The sequence below is a fragment of the Alosa sapidissima genome, chromosome 14 (genome assembly GCF_018492685.1).
Source record: "Alosa sapidissima isolate fAloSap1 chromosome 14, fAloSap1.pri, whole genome shotgun sequence".
NCBI classification, from domain to species: domain Eukaryota; kingdom Metazoa; phylum Chordata; class Actinopteri; order Clupeiformes; family Clupeidae; genus Alosa; species Alosa sapidissima.
Genome location: NC_055970.1, coordinates 2,413,912 through 2,431,299, shown reverse-complemented (window position 1 = coordinate 2,431,299; position 17,388 = coordinate 2,413,912). Strand labels below are relative to the sequence as shown.

The 17,388-nt window shown below is 41.4% G+C and overlaps 1 protein-coding gene across 2 annotated transcripts in view; it reads right to left on the bottom strand.

Annotated features, from left to right (window-relative positions):
• The window catches only part of LOC121681543 (carbohydrate sulfotransferase 8-like), an 83,037-nt gene that overhangs the window by 4,077 nt on the left and 61,572 nt on the right, over positions 1-17,388 (bottom strand). For both annotated transcript variants that reach the window (XM_042061338.1, XM_042061337.1), the window contains exon 3: positions 14,897-14,934. In XM_042061338.1, the coding sequence (XP_041917272.1) occupies positions 14,897-14,934 (38 nt within the window). The remainder of the gene's footprint in view (positions 1-14,896; positions 14,935-17,388) is intronic.

Sequence of the window (17,388 nt, the reverse complement as noted above, 5' to 3'; positions counted from 1 at the left end):
TTGAGTATAAAGCAATTAAGATAGTACCCTATACAAAAAGTACTTCATACTATCATAAAAATTTGTTAAAACGAATAGGATTTTGCAACTTGACAAAACACTGGATTAAATATCGTAGGCACAGGAGAAAACTTGTACATCCATTGGCCCGTGGGGAGATCACATGCCAGTTGCCTCTCCCTTCAGTGCTATGACTCGTTCGGCTGTGAGCTTGTTTCGCCAAAAACTATTGCAGATATCAATGCGTCTTTGTTCATGGGTTTGGCCTATAGAACGGGCACATTTTGGAGAGAATAGAGAATGTACACACGCAAGAATCTATAGGCTATTTGTGGCTGGTTACCAGCAAACAATGTTTAATGCATTAACTCAAGACGTCAAACATTTTCTAAACAATACAAACAGAAAGGATGCAGCAGGCAGCAAATGTAGAAGAGTAATTTCCAGTGGAAGAACAAAATGCTGAATGAAGCCCAAAGATATGAAGGCATATCTGGCAAGTTGTTATTTTTTGAAGACGTAAATGGTTGGGCTATAGGCCTAGTTTGCAAGAAGGAGACATAAAGCGTGAGCATGCCACACTATCCACAGCTGTGGTAGCGGGGGGTAGGAGGATTACTGTTAGCGCAGGATTTATATAAAATTCTTCAACAGAAGGCCTGCCTCGAATGCAGGCTTGCCCAAAAAAAGTCCTGTGGTTTGCGCAGCCTACAGTAAGTAGGTCTTAGGAGTGAGTTAGGAGTCCTCTAGACTTCTTTTCAGCTGTCTCAGAGGTGGAAAGTTGCATTCGTTGGGGGCAGGGCCGGATTAACAATTCATAGACCCTTGGGAACAAATGTCTGATGGCCCCCCCTGCCCCCCCGCCAACGTGAATCAGGCGGTCAGTTAATAGGCCTATGGTGAAGATTTGTATTGCCATTTAAGGCACGAGCGCATCTGTGAGGCCAAGCCTCACCAAGTAGCCCGTTTGTTTACAACTAACATTACATTTAATTAAACTGCTTATAGGCTATGCCGAAATAGTTTCAACATTTTGAATATCAGTGTCGGGTGAATTAGGAAATGCCTTATGGCTGAAAGCTGCTTGGGATCCCCCCTGTCAAGCAATAACCATACAAAAAGTTAAAAACAGATGACATGATGCACGTCACTGACATAATGCGCAAATAATATAGCCTAGATATTCCAATATATTCGAATACATGTGTTTATTTTAGAGGGGATATTCGAACTTAATTTTTGAGCAATTTTGACAGCCCTAGTCCACTGTAGGCTACGCCAATCGTCTATTAACACCTTCCACCTAACCCTGGTGAGTGGGGGTCGCTATAATGCGTGTGAAATAGCACCATTGAGTAGCCTATGTGAAATAGCCTTAAAATCGTTCCGGTGTTGTGTGCCTTCTGGTTTCTCCACCTACTGGTTTCCTTGCGCGTGCATGCGCTGCAGCAGTTGTCAGACATTCACAAACAAGTTGTTTTAGGCGGTTTGAAGTCGCTTTTCATACGCCATGAGCGCTCGGCTACATTACAGCCACTCGGACAAAAGACATGTAAAAAATCTATGTTTTGAAAACTAGCATTAAACTGGATTCGATCCCGCAAAAGCAACACACGCGTGACTCTCCATCCTGATTCCCTACTCTTTGAGCCAACTAATATGTTACGCGAATCAATTAACTATTGTAGGCTACCATTAATTAATAACGTAGGCAACACCCAGGTAACATGTTGTACAGGCTATCTGAAACAAGGGGTTGCCTCTCATCTACAACAACTGGTTACCTTGGGCTGCTACAGTCGTCAGTGCACTGTGCACAGTAGGCCTATGCTATTCTTTGTGGTTGATCAACTAAAAATAAAAGATGTATTTGGTGATGACGTTATTGTAGGACTAGTAGACCTAAATTCTGAGAAATTAAATGGTACGAGAAATTATCTACATAGCGCACCAGACCGCGATGTCTTCAAGGGTTGAATGAAGGGAGTTTGCAAAAATTAGTGTATTTTTCAAGTCAATAAACATTCTTAATTTTCGAATGTCTTTGTCAGGGAACATCTGACTTTAAAAAACCACAGGCCTGGTAGTCGCTCAGACAAGGAGTTATAAGATAAAGGCAATACCATTTGTGTCACCTAATGCAGTTCAGTGAATTAGCAAGATACCATCAGAAGGCAACAATCATAACTAGAGAATGTAATTCCAGGGAATTACGAGTGCATGAAAATGACGCTAGGACAGACATGGTGGTTGCACAGCTTAATAAAAGTTGATAGTTTAAAAGTAGACAGTTTAAAAGTTGAATATAGATTGGGAGTTGATCACACTAGTTGACTGAAAAGCCCAGGCTGCCAAACAGTTGTGGACAGAGGACACAATTGGCGGGAGTCATAGCTGATGACAACTGACAGTTGGATTGGTTCAAATATTTCATAGGGAATTATTGTAGTGAGGACTTTTATTTTAAAACAGCTTTGGGCAGAGGAAACAGTTGACAGGAGTCATAGTTGATGACAACTGACAGTTTGAATAGTTGAACAGTTAAAACGTTGGATAGTTTAAATGGTTAAATAATTTAATAGGGGATTATAGCAGTGAAGACTTTTATTTTGAAACAGTTGTGGGGAGAGGAAACAGTTGACGGGAGTCAAAGTTGATGACAACTGACTGTTGCTAGAGTAGTTATGGTGGTTGCTATGCTGGTTGCTAGGTTTTAACTGTGAATGTGGTTGCTAGGCTGTTGCTAGGGTACTTGAAGTCATTTCTAGGTTGTTGCTAGGGTGTCCATGGTGGCTACTATCAGAAATAAAAGAGTTACTACAGTGGTTTGCTAGTATAATCATCTTGGTTGCTATGGAAACTGACATAGATGCTTAATTTCAATGGTTGCTAGGTAGGTGGTGGTTTAATATAGTAGGCTAGAGGCATAGTTAATGATAACTGACAGTTGGAATAGTTGAACAGTTAAATAGTTGGATAGTTTAAATGGTTAAATTATTTAATAGGGAATTATTGTAGTGGAGACTTATTTTGAAACAGTTTTTTGAAGCAGAGGAAACAGTTGAACTGTAGTCTTAAGAGAGCCAGATTGTGTGCTTAAAGCCTGAGACAGACAGTTGCTGGAGGTGGCCGGAACCATATGGCTCTGGCCGGAACACTTGGCATAGGATTCTAAGTGCTCTATTGTGATGCCATAATCGCCAATGTTAAGTCTATGGGGAAAATTTTAAAGGTGCGATTTGTAGGATTGTTACTGAACGTTCTGCAGGCCAAAATCAAAACACTGGTGAACGTTCTCAAGACTACTAGACGCGAGCCTCTTCTGGGTTGCCAGATGTAATGAAGACTTAGCTAACGTTAGTTGACCTGCAGCTGCTTTAACGTTTCTCCAACCATGACCCAGCTACACATTACGGAAACAGTGAAAACAAAAAATACCTCTCTAACCAACGTAACATATTTAGCTGAAGTTTAGCCTAGGCTACCTGTTGTGGAGAAATATGGCCAGCTCTGCGTCACACTTGATATTCTTCGTTTGACGAAGACGTCACCATCTCAGGAAGCTCCTCTGATATCCACTTAATTTGTTTATTGTTTTAATTTTGGAAATTTGCCTGCCTCTCGTAGGCGTTCATGACTACAACTGACAGCTGTTGACAGTTGGCCTTTGCTAATTTGGCAATCCAAATAGGAGGACGCGCTAGCCCATTATTAATACACTATTCTAGAATTAATCGTTCAAAACATAAACGAAAATTCTAAGACATTCCGCCCCGTAACTCATTTTTTTTCATGGGTTTTACGGGGTTTTACAGGTTAGAGTAATGTTGTCAAATAAGCCATTACTTCAATTCATCGTGTTTCCTTACTCTCTGACAACATATGGTGATCATTTTTGGAATGGTTACAGTTTATTTTCCATTATTTCCTACATACTGGACCTTTAATAGTTTTTAATTAATAGTTCAAAAAGTATAAAAGTTACAAATATGAAAAATACATTCCACACCTGTCCTAAGTAAGACCTACGTAACGCAGTTTGAATGAAGTTTCTACATTAAACGGTTGAAGCCGCATTAAATGCAGAAAAAGCGTTAGAAGAAGAATAATAACTAGAAAACGCAATTCCAGGGAATTACCAATGCATGAAAATGCAAAACATATGGTGTGAAATATATTGTTAAAACAGATGATGTGCTAATTGGCAACCAACATGATGAGGTTTAATGTAGTTGGAATGACTGAACTAGGTAGATGAGGTTTAATATAGTTGGAATGACTGAACAGTTAAATAGGTGGATAGTTTAAAAGGTTAAATTATTTGCTAGGTAGACAAAGTTTAATATAGTTGGAATGACTGGACAGTTAAATAGGTGGATAGTTTAAATGGTTACATTATTTGCTAGGTAGATGAGGTTTAATATAGTTGGAATGACTGAACTAGGTAGATGAGGTTTAATATAGTTGGACTGACTGAACAGTCAAATAGGTGGATAGTTTAAACGGTTAAATTATTTGCTAGGCAGATGAGGTTTAATATAGTTGGATTGACTGAACTAGGTAGCCTAGATGAGGTTTAATATAGTTGGAATGACTGAAAAGTTAAATAGGTGGATAGTTTAAAAGGTTAAGTTATTTTCTAGGTAGATGAGGTTTAATATAGTTGGAATGACTGGGCAGTTAAATAGGTGGATAGTTTAAATGGTTGAATTATTTGCTAGGTAGATGAGGTTTAATATAGTTGGAATGACTGAACAGTTTAATAGGTGGATAGTTTAAATGGTTAAATTATTTAATAGGGAATTATTGTAGCAAGGACTTTTATTTTGAAACAGTTGTGGAGAGAGGAAACAGTTGAACAGAATGTGTAGTCTTAATAGAATGATTATGAAACAGTTGAAGGCAGAGGATACAGTTGATGGGAGTCATAGTTGACTGACAGTTACAACAGTTGAACAGTTGATAACAGTTGAACAGTTTAAAAGTTGGATAGTTTAAAGGGACTTTTAATTTGAAACAGTTTAAGGCACAGGAAGCAGTTGAACAGGATCTGCAGTCTTAATACAGCCATATTGTATGCTTAAAGCCTGAGACAGTGGCTCCAGGTGGCCTGAACACCTGGCATAGGATTCTAATTGCTATTGTGGTGTCATAATCTAATGTTAAGTCAATGGGGAAATTTTAGTAGTTTTTAATTAATAGTTTAAAAAGTATAAAAGTTACAAAGTTGAAAAATCCATAGCTGAAGTCACATAAGTAAGACCTACGCAACGCAGTTTGAATGAAGTTTCTAAGTTAAACGGTTGAAGCTGTATTAAAACGCACAAAAAGCATTAGAAGAAGAATAATAATATTAAGAATAATTCAGATAACAATAGAGTGCATTTTCATGCACTCTAATAAGAAGCCTAGGAAGAACAGTACAGTGCATTTTCATGCACTGTAATAATAAGAAGAAGCCTAGGAAGAACAGTACAGTGCATTTTCATGCACTGTAATAATAATAAGCTTTATTTGTATAGCACCTTTCATACACAGAATGCAGCTCAAAGTGCTTTACATTTGAAGCATGTAACACAATAATAGTCAGTCAGTCATTATCAATCACTTTTCTTCATTGCTAGGGGCCGTTTATGATCCACTCAGCAACATATCAAAAATATAGAAAATGACATGTCATAAGACTGGCAGCCTTAACCCTCTTACCCCCCACAAGCACGCCATATGGCAACTGTGGCAAGGAAAAACTCACATATTCCAGGAAGAAACCTTGAGCAGAACCTGACTTAATAGGGGGAGCCCATCTGCTTCTGGCTGGCTGCGCCCTCCAATAGCAGCAGATGTAGAATAATCTGAAAAAGTAGTCTACAGGATAAGATGAGTTAACTAAAAGCTTTCCAGTACAGGTATGTTTTCAGATCTTTTTAAAAAATATTTACTGAACTCGCCTGCTTGATGTACAGAGGCAGGGTGTTCCATAGTTTGGGGGCATAATGGATAAAAGCAGCTTTTCCACTTTGTTTGTGGAGCACTTTGGGTACGATTAAAAGATTAGAATTGGATGAGCTAAGTTTCCTTTGTGGTTGATAATATAAAAGCCCAGAGATATATGAAGGTGCTATGCCATTCAGAGCTTTGTAAGTAATTAACATAACCTTAAAATCAATTCTATAGGAAATAGGGAGCCAGTGCAGTTCAGCCAACACAGGGGTGATGTGTTCTCTCTTCTTAGTCTTAGTTAAAAGTCTAGCCGCAGAGTTCTGTATGAGTGCCAATTTCTTTAGATGTTTTTTGGGAAGACCAGTGAAAAGTGCATTGCAGTAGTCTAACCTGCTAGTGATAAAAAACTGCATCTTGTTGAGTTAAAAAGGGCCGCACTTTGGCAATGTTTCTCAAGTGGAAATAGGCTGTCTGAGTAACTTTACTGATATGGGGCTTAAAACTTAACTCTGCATCTAATATGACACCGAGGCTTGTTACTTTTTGTTTGACCTGGTGCGTATATAGGGAAAATAGCAGGGGACCAAGGCAGCTCCCCTGGGCCACACCAAAAGGCAAGTCATGTTTTTCAGATACATGATCTCCTAGACTGATATAAAAATCTCTGCCAGTAATGTAGGTTTGAAACCAGTTTAGAGCATTATCAGAGAGACCCACCCACTTCGCAAGGCGGTGAATTAGGATGCTATGATCAATGGTGTCAAATGCCGCACTCAAATCCAGAAGAATAAGGATTGAGACTTTGTTTGAGTCAGTAGCCAGTCTGAGATCATTGACTATTTTTACTAGAGCCGTTTCTGTGCTGTGATTTGATCTAAAACCTGATTGGAATTTTTCAAGGATACTGTTTTGGTTGAGGAAGGTATTTAACTGATTACAAACAACTTTTTCAAGTACTTTGCTCAGGAACGGTAGATTTGATATAGGCCTGTAGTTGCTCAGATTGGTATGGTCAAGATTTGACTTTTTAAGTAAAGGTTTCACAACAGCGGTTTTAAAAGCAGTTGGAAATATACCTGTTTCTAATGAGGAATTTATTACCTTGAGAATAAAGGGAGCTAAGCGATCATATACTTTTTTGAGGAATCTAGTAGGGATTGGATCTAAAACACATGTTGAGGAGCCGGTTTGAGTTATAATTTTACCAAGCTCAGATTGAGTAATAGTGCTAAAGGACCTTAATTTTGGGGGGCTGTTTTTGGGTGTACTATCAAACATATTACTTGTGTTCAGGGCTTGAAAACGAAATTATTTTTCAAACGTTCCGTTCCGAACGGTTCAGGTAGGCCTATGTTTAACGTTTTCGTTCTTGCATGCGTTCCGCCACCAACATATCGGTCCTGAACCGGTTCGGAACGCAAAATATCGTTCGTTCTTAAAGTTCCGGCAGTGTTTGGCGGGCCTATCAAGTCTATTTTTGTGAACTTTACCTTAGAATAGACGTACTCATTATTTTCCCTTGATTTAGCCTATACCGTAGCTATGCCCAAAAATAATAAATCACAGACGGCATCCAAAAACATTCAGATGGGCTATCCATCCCATAGCCTACAGACTTAGTGTAAGCCTAACCTATGCCTATAAATAATTTCTTATACGATCCTTCACTGGGCTAGTGCCTGCTGTGTTAATATGACTGTGCTGATGCTAAGCTGCAGCTCCCTCAAATCTATATAGGTTCTCATGCATATTAGGCTAGCTTTTGCCAATGAAAATGAATGCAACAAAAAAAAAAAACAGTAGGCCTACTGCTGCTAACTGAAGAAACGTTTACGTTACTGTAAGGAAATTATTATTATTGTATAACCATTTGTGTAAGCAGAAATATTGTTGTGCTGAGTTCTAAGAACAGAGAGTACAAGTTAAGTGTGCAGACAGACAGGAACTGCACCCATCTCATGTCTAGCTTTCCAAAAACGGGAGATTTTTTTTCGGGGGGGGGGGCAGTGTTTATACCGGAGCTGTGTTTGCATATTTAATACGTTTCATACACGCGTTTCAACACTGAATTTCGGTCGTTGCTTGTACTTTACCATTACCTTATGCATGCCACTTATGTATCCACCAGCTGCCTGCCTGCAGCCTACTTCCAAAACTCCAAAGCTGCTTGCTGTCAGATTTGTTTCCGAGGGAACAAGTTCAGTGTATCAACAACACTCAATAACAGTTTATGTGATGTGTTAATCAATTAAATTCAACAGCTAGTTCTGGAGGCCATTCATCTAGCCCGCTTCCTTACGACGAGACTCAGGCTGCACCCACTTCCTTATTTGGGTTGCCAGGTTTTAGCCTATGACAAAACGGTTGAAATTGAAACTAAGTGATCGTGTATGTGTAGGGTGTATTTCATACACAATCTGGCAACCTGAATGCATCAATGATTTTAAAATGAAGTTTGATGGCCATGCAAATTACTGGAGTTTTCCGGGAGAAATAACAAAACGGGAGGGTGCTGGGAGATGACCTTGAAATACGGGAGAAACACGGGAAAAACGGGAGTGTTGACAGGTATGCTGTGTGTGTGGGTGGATGAGGTAAGAGTATGTCACAATGAAGTCGCTATGCCTTGCTTTCTATTTTCTGTGTGCATCTGTACAATAAAAGACACAGCTTTTGGGCTGCAGAGTCAGAGACTGATGGTGTGAGGAATTCTTCCTTACATTAGCAGGCTCTTGGTACCAGAGTTTGTGGGCAAAGCCATACTACGTGTTGTGGTTCTTGTATGTTGGGGTTAAATTCCCTGACAGTTACCAACAATGTTAACAACAAACTCAGCTTCACTGCTGCAAACAAAGTTGGCTATATGCTTCGCCATATAACGAACCAGCTAGCCTTGTGATAACAAAATCTTTACCTTTTGTTTAGTCCACTGAAAGTTATCCACATATCAAACGATTAAATACACAGTTATGGAGGAATTGTTTTGGGGAAGCAGTTGCACTATCCCACTTTTGCTGCCTTTAAGCCACTTAAATCCATAGCCTAGATGAGCGTTACAACTTGACGTGATGGTGAAGCTAAATGCCCAAGAAACGTCACGTCAAGTTGCCTACTAAACGCAAAAACTTAATAACAGCTTGTTCGTGGTGGTGTGCTGCCTAATTGAAATGGGATAGGCAAGTATCTTATATTCGGCTATTACGTGTGGCACATTTATTGGGCTTATAGCCTCTTTTAATTTAGGCCTATTTGATGTTGAACTGATATGACTGAGCAGCAGAAAAGTCATAGTCGATACATCGTGTATTATTATAATTAGGCTCTTGTGATAGCCTACTATTACTTTACTACTATTACTGTTATTATTATTATTATTCGGATGAGGCAAAGGAATGTAAATCTGAGTCTGAAATGTTGGCTAAAAACAGTCTATACTGCTGTAACTGCACTGCTGCTATTATTAATTGTTAACTTCCGGGAACTATTTGAGGCTTCCATTAGCTGCCATTGTTGGAAAAAAATAGAACATTGGCGTCAATGGAGTTGTCGCAACTCTACCTTTATATGGCTCTGGGTAGGCCTAGTTGGCTACATAGCGGCTTGTTAGCTCACATTAACAGTGTAGATGCGGGCTTGTTTTTCGCACAACCGGAAATAGTCTCCCTGACATAGGATATGCTTTTGTGAAATTTTATAAAATATATAGAGAACGAAAAAAAAAACGTTATTAACCGGTTTTGTGGATTTCAAAATAACGTTTCTGTTCCGGAACAGTTGAAGACCATTTTGTTTTCGTTTCCGTTTCTGCTCCTCGTAAAATTCCGTAAAATTCCGTTCGTTTTCGGTTTTCGTTTTCGTTCCTTGAACCGGTTCGGAGCCCTGGTTTCCACACAGCGAAACACCTCGCGATTTTCGGCCAGCGATATTTCGCCTCGGGGGCGTGACGGCGAAACCGCTAACCTTTTGACTGCAGTGTCTAGCCAGTGGTGACAAGGGAGCTAATCAGCTAATTCAAACATTTAAGTACTTAATGAAGATATCCAGGGGTCTTTAGGCCTCAACTAAGTTGATGTTGCCTACAAACAACAATTCATGTTCATAGAAACAACAAGGTCAATAAGACATAATATATTTCATACCTGTGTTGCAGCATGTAGCCTAGCTGTCTAGCTAGGTTTACAATGCAATCCAATGTCCTAAAATACTAGCATTTCGCCTGTCAGCTAGCTAAAAAGACCGAGTGCTTAAACTAACATATATAGTGGTCTATTTAGTGGTGTATGTGCTCTGACTAAGTTTGTGTGGCATATAAACCACAATTCGTGTTGATACAAGTGCCAATGTTCGTGTAGAAACATTTTAATCACATACAAATTTTCGTGTTACAGCTCAGGTAGTCTCCACCATCTTGGTCAGACTTTTTTGTAACTCCCGCCTCCAAACACAAAGACGCGGACCTGATTGGTTCTCGAATGGTCCTCATTTAAATAAAGTTAAACTTTGGCCAACTTTGTTTCGCCTGCCTCGGCGATTCGCTTTCATTTCGCCCAACCAGGGCGAATTTCGTCTCCATTCAACCTCAATGAGAGCGACGCGAAATTTCAGTGTGTGGAAACACACCATTATGCTGGTAGCTAGTTTTAGCTGGTATTAGCTGGTCTTTGCTGGTTTTCTTCCAGCTCTTGCTGGTCTTTGCTGGTGTAGCTGGTTGGGCCACCAGCTGGACATGCTGGCGTGACAAACTGAGGAAGCTGGTCATGCTGGTGTGACCAGCCTGTCTTGTGGGATACAGCTGGTGTAAGATGGTCATGGTGGTGACCAGCCTGCCAAGCTTGACATTGTTGGTGTAAGATGGTCATGCTGGTTTGCTAGAATGACCAACATAAGCTGGCAGGGCCAGTTAAACCAGCAACATAGACCACCAACACCAACTAAAATGACCAGCTTGAGGTGGTACGACAACTAAAACCAGTTAAATCACCATTGTAAACTGGGCAAAGCAGCTGAAGGTATGTTTTCGCAAGAGATTTGCTGGTCAAGCTAGTCAACCATCATAGGGTGGTCAAACAAGCTGGTCAACCAGCAAACCACCTTTAGCTGGTCAGGCTGTTTTTTTCAGCAGGGTTATTACTATCATTACTCCGGTACGAACAAGATCCACCCAGGCCATGTTCATGCGTGAGGGTCATGTTTGAACACTGGAGTCCACGTGAGATCCGGGCCTAATACAAATACACATATGTTATCTTGGCAGTTATGTTACAGTAAATAAATGTTTAAAAGTGAATGTTGACTGTAGGCTCCATGGTAGGCTGCCATGAGGAGACCAGCACTATGGCCTACTGAACGAGACCGAATGTAACCATGGCTACCGCTCAAGTCTAATGTAATCAAGCAGTGTCTTGGTTCTCGGCAAGTTTGAGTTATTAACCAAGCCTTGTTTCTAGTGCATCTTAGATGCTTGTGTTCATGGTAATTCACACATTATCAATGGGAAAGTACATCACACACTTATCTTTAGGCTGTGTTAAGTTATGTTTAGAAGTGAATTTTGCCTGTAGGCTGATTACGAGGAGACCGGCAATAGGCTTCTGAGTGAGACCATAACCGTGGCTACTGCATGAGTCTAATGTAATCAAACGGGTGTCTAGTTTCTCAGCAAGTTTGAGTTATCAACCGATCGCAGAAGCCTTTATTTCTAATGCATCTTACATGATTGTGTACATGGAAATTCATAGGCTACATTACTGGGGAAAGTAGGCTATTATATCACATACAAACAGCCTACACATCATAAATCCCCCTGCGGGCACGCAAACCATGCAGTGACCAAATCTATTAACTCAGTAGGCCAACCAACGACTGTCTGATTGAACCGACTTACGTAAAAGAGGTGGTTGTCTCATCATTATATTGTCTGGATGTCATGTCTGAAAGTGGCTTATTGGCTGTCGATCGGCCACCATGTCCAAGTCCCAAACCAATAGCATGAGGACTTTCCTACAGTATATATAACTGAAACTGGTTGACTGGTCAAAATTAGACATGAGTTCTGCAGGGAGAATTTTTAGCTGCAGAGATTCATTTTTAGTTTATGGATTCATGGTACTGTGACCGTATCTAAAAAATATCCGAAAATTTAATTAGAGATTTAGTATTAATGTAAATCTACCGAGATTGCAATAAGTGTCGCTAAATGAATGTAATGTAATAGCCTACATACAGTATTTTCCACTGATCAGCAAAATATCTGTGAGTAACAAAGTTTCCAACCCAGGATTATGTTGCAAAAAATGGTCCAATGCATAAGTATCAGTGCAAGCTACGGTACAACTATGGTGTACATAATACATACATTACACTGTATTCATACTGTGTATTTTCAACAATTTGTTGAAAATGAAATCTATCTTGTCTTTTGTGGCATATGAATTGGGGTAGCTTATTATTATCAGGAAGAGAAAGCTGTGTGCATAAAAAGAGCACCCATTCATTAGACAGGAAATGTCTGTCCCTGCCTTAATGGCATTAAAGGACTCCAGTCTAAGAACAAACAAGAGTCTTTTTTGGATAATAATGAGAGTAAACTTTCATTAGGGACCAAAACAACATTAATCAATCGTGGTCACAATGGCGGCGAGCGGAGAAAGAATGTAGGCACTGACCGTCTTTTTATTCGTTTCTTCTGTACACTTACAAAGTTCAAATACTTCTAGTTGTCTGCAGGGACCCTCTCCACCGTATCACAAAAGTGTAGTGATATTTTGCATCCTCGTCCACAGCAACATGTGCCACTAAGTGTGCCATAGGATTACGGTATCTCCTTTGCCCTTTACTGTACTATTTGGTAACCATATGCAGGCCTATGTTGTCTCATGTTTATCTGTAATTGCTGTGCAGAATGCCTAGGCAACGCAATGAAGGTTTCTTTCACATTGGACCAGTTTGCCAGTTTGAACAGATCCATGATGCCTGAAGACCTTTAGAACAGCATTTTAAAACAATATTTCTAAAAGCCAGAGACAGAGGGTGGTCTCTCATATCCTTGGTTTAAGGCTCATTTTCAGATGAACAACTTGTAGACATATCAGTTAAGGAACTATTTTTGAAATATTCTTTATTGATTCCACTTAGTTGAAGGATCAATATAATGAAATCAGATACCTGGTCCAGAACATCGATCATTTTCACAGACCAGAAAAGTTGCTTTCTGGTGTCTCTATGTGTTTACTGACAGTGTTCTTAAACTGGTCACTTGATGGCGCTGTTCTACTAGTCAGTGTACATCAACAGCAACTTCCTTCCTGCTGTATGCTCTCTTACTGTGCAGCGAAACTGCACCGGGCTTCCGATTTAACTGCACTATGATGCATTATACATCTCCCGAAAACATACTACACCATCTCCCAAATCAGACTTCTTAATACGTCCTGATTGTCACAAGAAGTTGCCTAGTGGCAAAGTGTGGGCAACCCTACTCGATGTCATTAGGAATCATCATGGAGTGCTAAAGCCACTGGATTGAATATAATCGTAATTTCACTATTAATAAAATGATTATGTTATGGGACAGGGCTCATTTGACTTGTAATTGGACGACGCAGATGTGGAATGTCTCCCAGGCCACGTTGGGAGGAGGCTTCGGTGGAGGCAATGATTCTCTGAATGGCTGCTTCTCACTCACACACACACACACACACACACACACACACACAAATATAGAAACACACACACAAACTCAGATACAGTACATACTAATATTGCCTATGCATGCCCATCTGGACCCACAGTTGCAGGTACAGTGACACACACCCTTACATGCACAATCACACATGCACAGACTTCACAGACTGAGACATATGCATGCGATAAAAAGGCCACACACTCACACATCAACACATCAACAGTCACAGATCTATGCATACACACACACACACACTATTGATGATCATAGAAGAGGCAGGAGCACTGTGAGGTCACACCTAAATAAACTAGCCCAGGCATGCAGAACATAACAAGCAGTCTGACTACTATTAATAGTACACACGCGCACACACACACACACACCTTACCCTCTACGTAAGCATGTACATTCATATTCCCACATGGACACAGTTATAAGAGTGTGTATGCTTGCATACAGATGACTCCTGACTCATCTACACAAACACAAACACCACTCTCCATCTCCTACAGACCAACATGCTGACTGAAACACAGGTCGACACACAATCTCTCTCGCTCGCTCTCTCTCTCTCTCACTGATACAGTACACACACACACACACACAGTCATACAGTACTCACTCACAATCCCACACTCTCTCCCTACACAAACTCTCTCTCTCTCTCTGTCAGACACAGACACACACACACACACACACGCACACAGTTTCCCTCTCCAGAGCAACCCTGCGAGCACTGAAGCGTAAAGCTGATACCAGCTAAGATCCCACAGGATTGCAGCCCCCCCTCCCACCCTCTACCCCCCAGCCCCCCCGCGTCTGATGCTCTGAGAGATACAGGCCCTGCTGCCTCGCTTACACCTGCCTCGGTGCCAGAATGCCGGCGATGTTGTCGGGGAGTTGCTACTCGCCGCTCACTGTTCGCCGCTAACTGGTTGCAGGAAAGAAGTTGTCAACCGAGGTCTAACAAGGTCTATCCGGCATATCCACAAATTTGAGCCTTTTGCCCCAAGTAGTATAAAATAATACTGTATGGTTGAGATATGTGTGAGATAATTGTATGGTACTGTATGTGTGAGATAATGGTGTCATATTGTTTATTAAACTAATGTCACATAAAATACATTTAATGGAATAGTGGTCACTTGATTCTGGATTTTCAACTGTGTTTTTCTCAAAAGTGCATGTGGAGTTTGTCAATCCTCAGATGATACATCAGCCTGTGGTCTCACTAATGGGGAACAGGCTCAGCAGTGTGCAAAGACAACTCACCCCTCTCACCTCCCGCGTGGTGTCACTCAACTTCCCTTCTGGAGAGACAGAAAGAGGTGGAGAGGGAGGGATGAAGGGAGGGAGGGAAGGTAAAAAAGAGAAAAAGGAATGTATTACTGATGAGTATAAAATTACAAACAGAGCTACAACATCAACATCTTTGGCAGTCAAAGAACATTAAGGAGAAATGGTTTGTTGAAGGACCCTCGCGCCAGGTGTTATTTCATTACACGGAGGATGAGAATGTCAGACAATGAAGTCACAGCCTGGTAGAGAGTTCTGGGAAATGGAGTCTTAGGCTCAACTGCTGGTTGTGTTTTGGTGATGGGATTGGCCCAGAGAGACAGCAGCATTGAGTTAATGTGTGTGCCCTAAACAGGGTAGGCCAAGGTAGGTCTGCAGGGCTACATGTTGTTATGAGTGTGTGTGCGTTATATTTAGTTTTGTGTGTGCGTGTGTGTTATTTATTAGTGTACAATTTGTGCATGTACAGTATGTGGATGGACATGTGAGTGCAAGTCTCTTATGAGTTTGTGTATGTTATTCTTGTGTGTGTGTGCGTGTGTGTGAGTGTACTGTGTGTGTGTGTGTGCGTGTGGACGAACGGACGTGTCCACCCCCGTGAGACCGGGCCGAGCCAATGCCGCCTGGCTGAGGGGTAATCAGGCGGACAGCTCACCCGGCCTCTCCTCTCCTGTGATGGCAACGGCCAGACAACTCCGCCTGAGTGGCCTGTCACTTCCAATCTCAAGCAGGAAGTGATGGGGACCCACTGAGATAAAAGGGAAGAGGAGGGGATTGGGGAGGGGGCGCAGGTGTACCCCCCCCCCCCCCCTTCCACCCGCACACATCAGTCCTCCCCCTCCCAACACCCCACCTGCCCCCTTCCATCACCACCCCAATTCTATCTTCCATCCTCAGCTCCTTAAACGATGAGATCCGAGGCCCCATCTAATACGGTCGCCATATTGAGTTTGAAGAGGGGCGGACAGCACGGAACGCGGCGTTTGTATTAGTATGCATCTGAGATGACAGCCGGCGCGCACAGACTCTTTGCTTGTGTCTCTGACTGTCTGCATTCTCAAAAACAACAGAGAGAGTGAGAACAGAGGGAAGGAGCGAGAGACAGAGAGAGAGGGATAGAGAGATGGAGAGATAAACAGATAAACAGCAAGCAGTGGGAAAATGGCAGAGGTTGAGAGTGACTAAGAAACAATAAGACAGAAAATTTGCTTGATTTACAGAGCCAGAGAGAACAAGCAAGAAATAGCTAATGGGAGTGAGAGCAACACACACAGACAAAGGAATGAAAGAATGACAAAGAGAGAGAGAGTAAGACAGAGAGAAAGAGAGAGTAAGACAGAGAGAAAGAGAGAGAGAGTAAGACAGAGAGAAAGAGAGAGAGAGTAAGACAGAGAGAGAAAGAGAGCCAGAGGCCTGTGACCCACATTCTGACATGTTGTAATCTTGTCCAGGTGCTTAAGGGCTCATTGATCCCAGCTCCTCTCCGAAGCCGAGCACAGAGTCGGAAACTCCTGGCCTCGCGTGTCGCTTCGCGTTTGGGAAAATGAAGTCTGGGAATATTCAGCTTGACGCAGCGCACCGTACCGCACCGCACCATGCCCGGTGTTCCCACGTAAACTCCTTCACAGCCGCTCAAGCATTAGCCACTGAGGCCTCACAGCTAATGGAGAGTGCCTACGGTGCCTGAGCAAATGCACATTCCAGCCCACAGCACTCCTTTACAGTATACACCAAGAGCCAAGGCTGCCACTGAGTAGAAGCGTTTATGGACAAAGTTTAATTGGAACATCAAGAGATGTCATTACAGTTCCTCTCATTAAAGCTCTTCTGAGTATCCGTGAAAAAGGTGGAGGTTGGATGTTTTTCTGAAGTTTTTGACAGCACAATGCTGTAATAATGTGTTAATCATTTGAAATAGCATTTTTTAACACCAGCGAGAAGCTGCGGTAGAATGTTTTTAGAAAGATTTAGGGTTGTGGAAATATATGCAGAGGCTGTTGAGAAGTGTGTAAAGCTCAACTGATGCTTACAGTGATATAAGTGTCCCAATGACTGAACAGTACATTAGAAATGCATTTTTGAGTGCCACTTACAGTACTTTACTTAATTTTGCCTGATGATCTAACATTTTGGAGATTTAAAGTTGGGATGTTGTGTGAGCATAAAATCAAGTAATTTGATATTGAGCTTGGATAGTTACTCAGATAGTTTTCAAAATCTAGTTATGAACACTACAAAATTGAATGAATAAAATTATATTTGGCCGAAGGTCTATTTAGAGACTCTTTCAGCATGCATATAGAGTGCATAGCATCTGGTGGCTTAGGGGAGTTCACAGGCCCACCGTCTGCCACTGACCACTGGGACACGAATGTCCAAGGAACCTCGAGGGCTTCAGGACCTGGGGGATCTTGCTAACACTGGGGCAGATGCCCAGAGAAGGTTTCAGAAGCCAAGTACAACTACAG